The 10599-nt window shown below is 56.0% G+C and overlaps 1 protein-coding gene across 1 annotated transcript in view; it reads left to right on the top strand.

Annotated features, from left to right (window-relative positions):
* Window positions 1–9712, top strand: part of ARRDC1 (arrestin domain containing 1) — a gene marked incomplete at its 5' end in the record, with an annotated part of 17309 nt that extends 7597 nt beyond the window's left edge. The window contains 7 exon segments of the mRNA XM_010078525.1: window positions 6044–6094; window positions 6616–6770; window positions 7276–7458; window positions 7819–7995; window positions 8174–8422; window positions 8425–8581; window positions 9648–9712. Coding sequence (XP_010076827.1) covers window positions 6044–6094; window positions 6616–6770; window positions 7276–7458; window positions 7819–7995; window positions 8174–8422; window positions 8425–8581; window positions 9648–9712 — 1037 coding nt within the window.
* Window positions 9713–10599: the final 887 nt, after the last annotated feature.

Genomic DNA, 10599 nt, shown 5'->3' with positions numbered 1-10599 from the left:
TGTCGTGTTTGTGTGTCGGTGACCAAGGCATCTCCCAACCCTCTTCTGTCTTCTCCTCCTCTGGCACCAACCTAAAGGTCTTAGGGGGACTGTGGCTGCCTGGGTCTGCTGGCTCCCCAGGGTGGAGGAGCTGGGGGAGCCAACCTGGGAGGGAGCGTTTGGCAGATGTCCCTGCAGTGGCACTGGTTTGAACATGCAGCCCAGGCAGATCTGGCCCCACCGGTACTGTAGGACTGGCCTATTTGCACTGAGAAAGCTGCAAAACAGCCCTGGGAAGGCCCGGCGGGACACAGCAGGTAGGGCTTGGTGTCCTTGTTGGTATGTGGCTGGGTCCTCCTGAACGCCCCCCCTGCCCTCTCTCATGCTGGCTGCCAGAGGACCTTTCCCAGCCCTTGGCTGGCTGCTGGCAGGGCAGGGCATGGGCAGGCAGCTTCCCCTCGCTCTCAGGGGCATGATGGCTTTGAAGGGCTGGTGACTTCCCCTGGCTGCCAGCTCCGGCTGGGCATGGTCCTGGCAGCACCGGCCAGGGCAGCTGCACTGCTCAGGAAAGAGTCCAAACCCTTTCAGCACCTGGGCTGCGGCAGAGTAAGCTCGACTTGGATCATGTGTTTACCAGCGTAAATACAGACGTGTGGTCATTCACCCACACGCAGTTACGACTGTGTCATGTTTTCCCGTGTGGTTGTGCAGCGGCGTGCTGCTTTGCACCGAGCGTGGGGAAACCTTTGCGGATGAAAGCAGAGCTGTCTGTGGGGACAGAGCGGTGCGGCCAGCGGCCGGGTGGGCTCCGGGGCACGGTCAGCTCGAGTTTTGTGTGGGAACCCCACACAAGCAACACAGGGGAAACCCGCTGAACTCTGTCCCTCTGCTGCACGTCAGTGTGACCGGGGACGCCCCGAGTGCTGTGGGACGGTGCTGCAGTGTCTGTTGTGACACGCAGGGCTGGGCTCGGGGCTGTGGTCCCTGTTGCTGGCGATGCTTTGCAGGCTCTGATGGTGCAGAGGAGCACTGCCCGTGCCTGCCCGCATCACCAGGTACCTTCTGGGGAGCCAGCAGAGGACTCAGCACCAGCCCTCTGCATGCAGGTGTTTCCTTTCTGCACATGGTGAGTCCTCCCAGGCCTCCTCCACACCCACTGGTACAACCAGCAGCCCCCATCCCAGTGTGGAGCCGAGGGGAGCAGCTGAGTCGTGAACAGGAGAGTCTTTGCTTCCAGACAAATCTCCGTTGATTCAGGGAAATCTGCAAGGTTGCGCTCTGCTTTGCACTGTGAGACGGCTCTTTGCACTGTTAGCATGCTATTGCTGCTCCTGCTCTCTGGGTTTGTTTTTTTCCAGGCTCTCTAGGGCAGTGGCTCCTTTCCCTCCAGGAATTTTGAGGGAGGATGTTTCCAAAGGCTGTGCGGAGGTGACCAGTCTCTGCTGTCTTGGCTCCTATCGGGAGCCCCACGGCAGAACCCTGCTAATCCAGCGACCTCTGATGCCTAATGACTTTCTCAAGGTATTTTTAGCTGCACGTAAACTCCAGGAAAAGCTTTTTTGCAGCCGAGCACACTGTGGCCTTTGTTCAGGCTTCTGGGAATGGGGAGGTAAAGGCTCAGCGCGGCTGCGGTGGCTTGCACAGCCCTTTCCTGTTGCAGTGTGTTTGCAAAGTGCTCAGGAGCATTGCAGCCTGCTGTGAGGGGATGTCGGAGACCCCTCGAGTGATGCTGAACTCCTGCTGACCTGCTCTCCCCCATGCACCGGCTGCAGTTTGCTTTGGCAAAGCTTCTGGTTCAGGAGCAGCGCAGAAAGGAGCATTCAGAAAGGGCTGCTGCTCCCGGGTGTCTGCACGCCACGGTGGCCATCAGAGGAAACCTTCTCACCTCTGCCTGCTGCCACAACCGTCCCTGTTGCAAAGTCAATTTGCAGGTGGAATTAGCACATTAAATGTCCTGGATCGTTACTTGAAGCTTTTGAAGCTGGAGGAACAGGGGCTTCCCGTGGGTTTTGTGTCCCCCTTGCTGTTTGGGGCTGGTGTCATACAGCGGATGAGGCCGGGCAGGCAGAGCGGCTCTGTGTGCTGTACATGGTGCCACGTCTTCCTGCCATGGTCCAGGGATCCAAGGCACGTGCGTGGCTAGCGGGACCCGTGTTGTCCTGTCCTGCTGTTGTGGTGGCTGCGTGGGATGGACGAGCACCACGAGTGTCCCTTGCAGGGTGCCGAGGTGACTTTTGCTGATGTTTTCCATGTGAGAGGTTCCTGGGCATTGGGGCAAGGTCCTCCTGTGTCCTGCCCATGCTTGCGAGGTGGCTGGGACAAGGGAGATTGCAGATTTTCCCTGTTATGTCAAGACTGGCCAGCATTTGGAAATGGAAGCTCAGGCTTTAGGAGCTGGATTGCCAGCTGGAGAGTTTAAAAGTAGTTGCCACCTCCCTGCCTGGTGTAAGGGGCAGACTCAGCTTGAGACTCGACAACTTTGCACCTGCCAAAGGCACCAGGCACATGGCAAAAGACCGAAATGGTTTTGTGATCCCAGACAAGTCGGACACGGAGCCTCCAGTGTGTCCATGCCGGAGGAGCTCCTGCTGGGAGGGACAAGCAGGAGCCCGGGGAGGAACTCACCGTGGGGTTACTGCTGAATAAATATCTGCCTCTCTTCGGGCTCACAGCGGGAGGCAGGCAGGCCCCCGGCTTGCCTGTGGTCTCTGCTGCCTTTTCACTCTGCCACTCACTCTGGATTGTGTCTGGAGTCTGTTTTTCTTCATCTATTTTTATTAACTCTTCTCCCTGAAGTAGCCCTGGCACTGAACTCCCACACCTCTCCCACCTTCTTCACCAGCGGGCTCCTCGAAACGCCTGCTCCAGGCTGCTGAGGGCTCTGACAGCCGAGGCTGGGGGTCCCCGGTGGATGCGGGGCTGAGGGTGCTGCTGCCCCTTGTAGCCCCTCCACCAGTGACCTGCCCAAACAGCCTCCGTGCTTGCAATAAGGCGAGAAATGCAGGTGCTCAGCTGAAGTCGGAGCTCTGTGAGGCTGTTTGTTAGCTCTGCTGGCAAATGCAACCGCGTTTGATGGCATCTGCGCCTGTGGGTAGGACCTGGGTGCTTGCTGGAAAATACGGTGGGCGGGGAGGATCTCAGGGCTGGCATAAAGATGCTTCTCTCTCTCTTTGGGGGAAAGAGAGTGTGGTCTGAAAACAAGAGCTACTGCTAATTGCCTGCAGCAGCTCTCTGCTTAATGGAGTGGAGAACAGAGCTCGCTGTGCTCCCCCGGCTCCCTGCTCGGCGCAGGGCTGAGGTCTCGTGGCCGCGAGCCAAGCACTGCTGTGATGTCCTGGGTCCATGTGAGCTGCCACGGGGGCACAACTTCAGTCTGGGGTAGGTGGTCTTAGAACTCATCACTGGCTGTGAAGAGCAGGGCCAGCCTTTTCCAGCCCTCATGGGCAGCGTGTTGCAGGCAGGAGCTGCAGGAGGGGTTTGCAGGCTGCTCCCTGCCCCAGGTGCATCACAGCCAGTCTGAGCGTGCTGTGAGACAACGGGTCTCACTCTGCTCAGGCTTGGTCTGAGCTATTGGGGTGGTCAACCCTGACCTGTGAGCAGTTCTCATCTGGTGACTTACTCGGAGGCCAGGCTGCCCGTGTGGAAGTCATGGGGTGGCTCCGAGAGCTCAACTGCGTCCTCGGTGAGTGATGCTGGCCACACGTGTTGCTGGGAGAGCGTGCCGTCCTCCGTGCTGCAGTTGGGAGCAAGCTTCAGGCTCCCTGGTTTTCTGCAGGGGTTGGAAGCTGTGACCACGAAGGGCTCGCAGGTTCGCTTCCAGCCTGGCTTTCTGTTGGTGCATGTGAGCTGGGCAGGAGCTTGACCGAAATGACTTGTTAGATCATGCTGCCTGTAAGGTAGGAGAGGGACTGTCACGTTGTGGGGTCTGTGAGCAATTCCTGAGGGTCCTGGGAAGGCTGTGAAGTTTCACACCCCTAGCAGGAGACTTGAAATCACTGCCAGCATGTTCATCTGGGGCTCTGCAGGTCAGACAGCTGGAAAGTCTCCAGATCTTGGTGGAAATTCAGTGGCCACTACCCTTCTGCATTGCAGTGACAGGATGTGCTCCCTCTCCCTTTCAGATGGAGCAAGTCCCCTTACTGCAGTGGAGAAGCTGCCCAGGGGAGCAGCTGGATGTATTCCAGTTTATCAATTCGCTTTCCAAAACTAAGGCTAACAGCTATAAGATCAACATCTTATGGTGCTCAATAAAAAAGACAGAAACCCTTGGAGCCTCAAACAAACACTGGGTTGGTTGGGTTATTGCTATTAGCCAGGCTTTACCCGTAACCAACAAGCAAAGGCACCTGCTACATCTCAAACCGTGTCCTCTAACCGAGCAAGGCTTCCCGAGAAGGGAATGCCAGGAGCTGCCCCACGCCCCTGTGCCTGTCCCAGCTCCGCACGGCGCAGGCCTGGCAGCGAAGGCAGTGCCTGGCTTTGTGCCTCCACCTGGTGACAGGAGCGAGTGTTGCATTTTAGCCTACATAATTCGGGTTTATTTGGGAAATCACCAGGGAGGGGTTCTGGGCGGGGTGCTGGGAACCAGCGAGCTCCTCTCTGTAAGGACAACGTGTATCAGCAGACATCTCATTGTTTTCTCCTGACTTCCCTTTGTGGCGAGACACGATGGGATGTTTGTCATTTTATTTATTCCGCCTGCCTTTGCACTGTAGGCAGGATACACGCTAGCTGGGGTGTCCTCAGGGTCCCCGTGGGGTGGCTGAGCAAGCGGAGGGGCAGCTGTTCATAACGTGAAGGATGCACCAAGTCCAACACCACCTCCCCTGCCTCCTACCTGGATCACAGTGTCAGTGCGGGAGGGATTTACCCTTCTCTCTTCCCCACCTCCCCGTCACGTAATCCCCTTATTCCCCTGATGATAGGACTGTGTTACTGTCACCTCTGCAGAGCCAATTTTGCTAACGGGCAAGCTGTCTCCTCTGTCTTGCATCAACAGAAGAACCAGCCAAATCTAGAGTCGTGGTACCTCCAGCAATGATCCTGCAAAGCAGAACAGACACAGCGGGATCTCATATTGCTGGTGTCCTGGTCTCTTCTTAGCACGGCCACCTTGAAAGCAAAACCTCTCGTGTTTACATCTATTGAACAAGTGAGGATAAACCTTAGTGCTTTTCTTACCTAAGGCAGCTTCGGGAGCTGCGTGATGTTACTGGATCACATTGTGTGTCCAGTTCAGCCATCGTGGCTATCCTGGGAGGGAACTGGGAGGCTGGATGGGAGCGCTGGAGGGTGGTAGGGTCAGGAAGGCTGAGTCTGTAGCTGTTGTTTTAGCTGTGCACCGCATCTCGGCCCCGATCTGTGCCCTCCCGGCCACCACTGCAGAGCAGGATGCAGTTGTAGAGAGCCAGTATAGAGGTTTTAACATTGTGAAAATCTTCTTCTTTGCTCCAGTTGTCTCGGCAGCCGGGCTGAGGTATTGCAAGGTCCCTTCTTGGGACCAGGGAGGGGATTTAAGACTGGGAGATGGACCTCTGGATCCAGCTCCTGAACGCTATGCAGTCTGTGGGGCTTGGTGCGAGGCCAAGGCTACGGCTATAATAGCAGCTTGATGCCCGCCAGGCCTCCTTACCACCCTCGGGCAGTGCCTGTGCTTTCTCGCCTTCCCACTGACTGCCTGCAGCCTACCCGAGGAAAGATGAACGCCCAGCATCCCTTCTCCATGCCCTGTGTCAGTAGATCGGGCTAACTGCTTGCTATGGTACTGGGATCCCTTCAACCCTGCCCCAAACTTCCTTATTTCTGGAGTATCTTAATGTAGAACCTGTCACTGGGAGTGGAGATGTCCCCTGTCCCAAGGAGAGGGGGGTGGAGGCAGATGCTCCTGTTGATGCAAGCGCTTCTCGTTGGATCTGGAGGATGAGCATGGAGTTGTGCAGTGGGCTGAAGGCAGCTGAACATGTTGTTCCACAGGTGGTGGCCTCTGTCCAGAAGATCGTGCACCACAAACACTGTCCCAAGGTGATGGCCTGTCCCACTGACCTTTTACTGTTGTTTCCCACAGGGGTCCTGACAGCTGGAGAGCACAACTTCCCCTTCCAGTTCCTGCTGCCAGGTATGATGCATGTAAATGGCTGAGGGCACTTCCACGCCAGCCTTGGCTTTTGCAGCCTCTCGAGCTGTGCTGAGCAGCAGAGCCAGGCTGGCACCTTGGCCTGGGGACACTAGAGGGGGGGTGTAAAGGCAGCCGCAGACAGCAGAGGAGCTTGGACAAGCTGGTACCTTCTGCACAGTGCAAAGCTGGGTCTGAGCTGTTGCTGATGCCTCTCCATGACCCTGCGAGCTCTCTGGGTGTGCACAGGGCTCCTGGCCTGTGGCCAGCCAACATCCTGTACACAGTGCCCTCAGAGAGAGGATCGCTGCTCTTGAACCTTGGATCCCTTCTGCAAGGAGGTCGCAGCAAGGTCTCTGACTTAACTGTTCAGACCCAGGTCCTTTTTGGGGGGATCCCCATGGTTAAAGTACTTGCAGAACTCTTTAGGTGAAGAGGAAAGCTGTTTAAAGAGACTATTTCCAGTTCAGAAATGCTTGGCCTGACTCAGCCTTGTGATCCTTTTCTTTCTCTCTGTACTCCAGCCTCTTCTCCTACATCATTTGAAGGCCCTTTTGGCAAGGTCCTCCACCAGCTGAAAGCTGTGATAGACACACCTCGCTTCTCCAAGGACTACAAGTGCAACAAGATCTTTTACGTTCTCTGCCCTCTCAACTTGAATGACATCCCTGACATCGAGGTAAGAACAGGAGGAGCATGGCTGGGAAGTGCTGGGGCTTCAGCACTTGTCCTTGTCACACGTGCTGGCTGTGCTGGCTGGGTAACAACTGGGTGGTTGGACAAGTGACTGCGTGCCCTGACTGTGCAAGAGCAGGACAAGGGTTCCTGATCTGTCCTGCCTTGCCATCAGATCCTGCTCTCGGTGGTTTTTGATTCTTCCACACATCGCTTTGGAAGGTTTATGTGAATTTTCAGCATGCAGAGAGAGGTGTCTGCCAATAGCACCAGGTGCTTGTAGAGACCTGGGTTTGGAGAACTTCCTTTGAAGGGAAGAGACTAACAGGACAGCAAAACTGGGGGACTGGAGAAGTGAGACCTTTTGCCCATGGCAGTGCTGTTTTGCTGGTTCTTTGCATCCTTTTAGACCAGAATATTTTTGCTTGCTTGTTTCAAATCTGAGTGTTTTTCCTTGAGGCTCTCTGACTCTCTTGAGCCAACATCTCTGTCTCTCTGCTGTCCTGCAGCAGCCCAACACTATGTCAGTCACCAAGAAGTTCAACTATAAGCTTGTGAAAAGTGGCAACATCATCTTGACCGCCACTTCGGATCTGAAAGGATACATCGTGGGGCAAGCGATCCAGCTCCGCACCGACATAGAGAACAAATCAGGCCGGGACACTGGGGCTGTGGTAGCCAGTCTGCTCCAGGTGAGCATCCCAAAGGGTGATTCTACAGCTTGTGCTGGTACTCCATCCCCCGAGGCCTCTGTGAAGCTGAGGCAGTTCTCAGCACAGTGCCCGTCTCTGCTACCCATGGCTGGGAGGTGGCAGTGAGGGCGCCAGACCTCTGGCTAACTCTCTGCCCTCCTGGGGACAGAGGTGGCAGAACATGTCTTGCTCATACCAATTCAGTCTATCGTCTAACGATGGGTGTTTCTGCCCTGTAATGCGCACATTGGGTTTGTACTCATGCTTATTTGGTGAAGTAATTGGGTGTTTTTCCTTCTGTGGGAGATGGAAGACCACCTGCAGTCTTTCTACTAGCTGTTTTTTCTCCTGTCTGTATAGAAAGTGGCTTATAAATCCAAGCGCTGGATTTATGACCTGAGGACCATCGCGGAGGTGGAAGGCTCAGGAGTGAAAGCCTGGAAACATGCAGAATGGAGGGAGCAGATCCTCGTTCCGGCGCTGCCCCAGTCCATTCTGCAGGGCTGTAGCCTCATACATATCGACTACTACATCCAAGTGAGTACCGTGATGCTCTTGGGGAGCTCCAGGGGGCTGTGCGGCAACTTCTGTGTTCCCCTCTGGGTTGAGCTCAATTGCTGAACTCCGTAGCTGTGTGGTGCAGGTAGCCCTTGCATCAGGTGACCTTTTCCAGTGCAATAACGAGAGGGTGTCACTGTTTTTCCTTCTGTTCCAGGTTTCCCTCAAGTCACCTGAGGTTTCGGTCACTCTCCCCATTTATATTGGTAACATTGCTGTGAACAGGGTGCCTCTGAGCCCCTCCCTCTCCATCCAGCACATACCGTCTGCAGTGGTACCCAGTGCCCCCCCGGAGGAAGAGGATGCTGCCAGCGGCTATCACCCGATGGACAATGTCTCGCTCCCCACCAAAAGCCATTCCCAGCAGCAGCCGTTCAGCTACGCCCCAGGACTGAGCTTCCAGGAGATAAGGGTGGACCCGAGACGGGCTCCCCGAACCATCCCACGCTCTGCCTGTCGACGGGAGCCACTGTCCCTTACTACGCTGAGGGGAACGTGGTGCCCGTCCCCACAGCCAGCTCTCTCATTTTGCCTCCGGAGTACAGCACGTGGGGCTACCCATATGGTGAGCAGGATGCTCCAGAGACCGAAACGGGCTGGCAGCGTGGTTGTGAACATCTCCTGCGACAAAAGTCTCTTTGCTAGCTGCGAACGGGGTGGGAATATAGGGATGTCAGCCTGCTGGGGGCTGATATCATAGGGGATTATGAGATCTCCAGAGGCTAGCGGGCAGAGAGGAGTCCCCTCTTGCAGCTGTAAAAGCCAGCCGGCCATTCCCACGTCTGCACCCGTGCCTGCCCTGGGCTTGTGGAGAGGATCTCCCTGTTCTTAAATGAGCTTTCAGCCTCCCACTGATAGAAAAACTTCTTGGCTTGTGGTGAGGCTGGTGGGAGCAGAGCCAGGAAAATGATGTAACTGAAATCTTCTCTCTGACTTGGAGTGGGCCTGCAGCTGGTCTGAACGTGCGAGCTGTGGGGGCGGGAGCTGAGAGACTGTCCAGGCTGGAAAAGCTTGGGGAAATCCCTGCACACTGGATTCCTGGAGCTGTGTTCATCCCAGGTGGCTGGGGTGGCAGGGACCCGCGGTGTCTGTTAGCACAGTCCTACCCAGATAAACCCATCTGTTAGTACTGGGTAACAGGACACCTGATGAGTCACTTCAGCCCTGGCTTGGGGTGCACGGAGAACGGGTCACCTGGGATCTGGAGGTTTAGGGCACATGAGTGGTGAGGCAGTGGCCCAGGTTGCCCAGAGAAGCTGTGGATGCCCCATCCCTGGAGGGGTTCAAGGCCCATGGCGGGGGTGGGACTGGATGGTCTTTAAGGTCCCTTCCAACCCAAACCATCCTGGGATTCTATGAGGGTGCTTATGCAAGAAGGAGAGAAGCAGAACCAGACTTGGAGGTGCTGATTTTGACCTCTGTAGGCATCAGGACAGGGATGGGACTGGCTGGCTCAAATTCTGCACGTGCACACAAAAACCTGATTTACTTTGGTGGGGCAGGCTACAGGGTCCTGGAGAGAGTGTCTGCATGCGCAGCATGTGTTAGCAGCACCGAGTTACATCTGCTGGGGTGGAGGGAACCTCCCAAACACCCACCGTAACCGCTTTTATTCTTTCTCTCCCCTGCAGAGGCACCTCCATCCTACGAGCAGAGCTGCAGCAGTGCCAACTCCAGCATCAGCAACGGCAACTAGCCTCCCCTGCCTCGAGTCCCGCTGGCGCTGCCCACCCCCGGGCGCCGCGGTTCACCTGCCTACTGCAAAGTCTGGTACAGCACAAGGCGTCCTTTGATCGCTGGGGCTGCTTGGTGGGGTACATGGCACATCCCAGCCTGGGCTTTTTAAGTCTCTTTCTAGGGAGGGGGGAAAAAAAACCAAATAGGGCAGCCAGAGCAGCCTGTGTGTGTGTAGGAGAGGTCTGGGAAACTGAACCATCTCCCGCTGCTGCACCAAGTGCTGGAGAACTGGTTTTGCCCCAGGAGTGGCCTCTGCAGCAGCCTGTGGTTAAGTACTGTAGTCAACACTAACTGCTTTACTATCAAAGCACCTGCGATGCCTTATCTGAAACGCTCCTGACTTGGCACCTCTCCACTGTAGGTGAAGGCTGGGCTGTGTGGACTTTCTCTTCTCTTTTAGCGGCGGTGTGCTCTCCAGAAATGGTTTTGACAGCCCTTCCTCCTTGTCCTCATAGGTCCTAAGGGTAGCTGAAACGGGAGGTTTCTTGGAGTAAGCAGGTTTGGAAAGTCAGGGACTCTTAAAAAGCCAAAAGCACAAGCCCTCGCTGTCCCTGTGTTGTGGGGTGAGTGACTGGCAGCCTTTTTTTTACGGGCTGCGTGCGGTGAGAGGAGAGCAGGCTGCGGCAGCGGGGAGCTCGCTGGGGCACTTGCTTATAACCACGTGGCCCTGGTGAGCTGTGGAGGGAGAGTTCGGTGTTACCATGGGTGCCCAACAGCCAGCTCCTGGCCGTTTTCAGCAAGGGCAGCTTTTCAGAAGCCCATAGGAGACAGTCCATCATCCCTGCTCACTTCTAGACTGCAGCGCCCGGGATGAACAGCGCTGGTCAGTCTGCAGGCGGGGGTCCA

The sequence above is a fragment of the Pterocles gutturalis genome, unplaced genomic scaffold, assembly GCF_000699245.1.
Source record: "Pterocles gutturalis isolate BGI_N339 unplaced genomic scaffold, ASM69924v1 scaffold4323, whole genome shotgun sequence".
NCBI classification, from domain to species: Eukaryota; Metazoa; Chordata; class Aves; order Pterocliformes; family Pteroclidae; genus Pterocles; species Pterocles gutturalis.
Note: the sequence above shows the minus strand (reverse complement) of the source record. Positions and strands in the feature narration are given on the sequence as shown.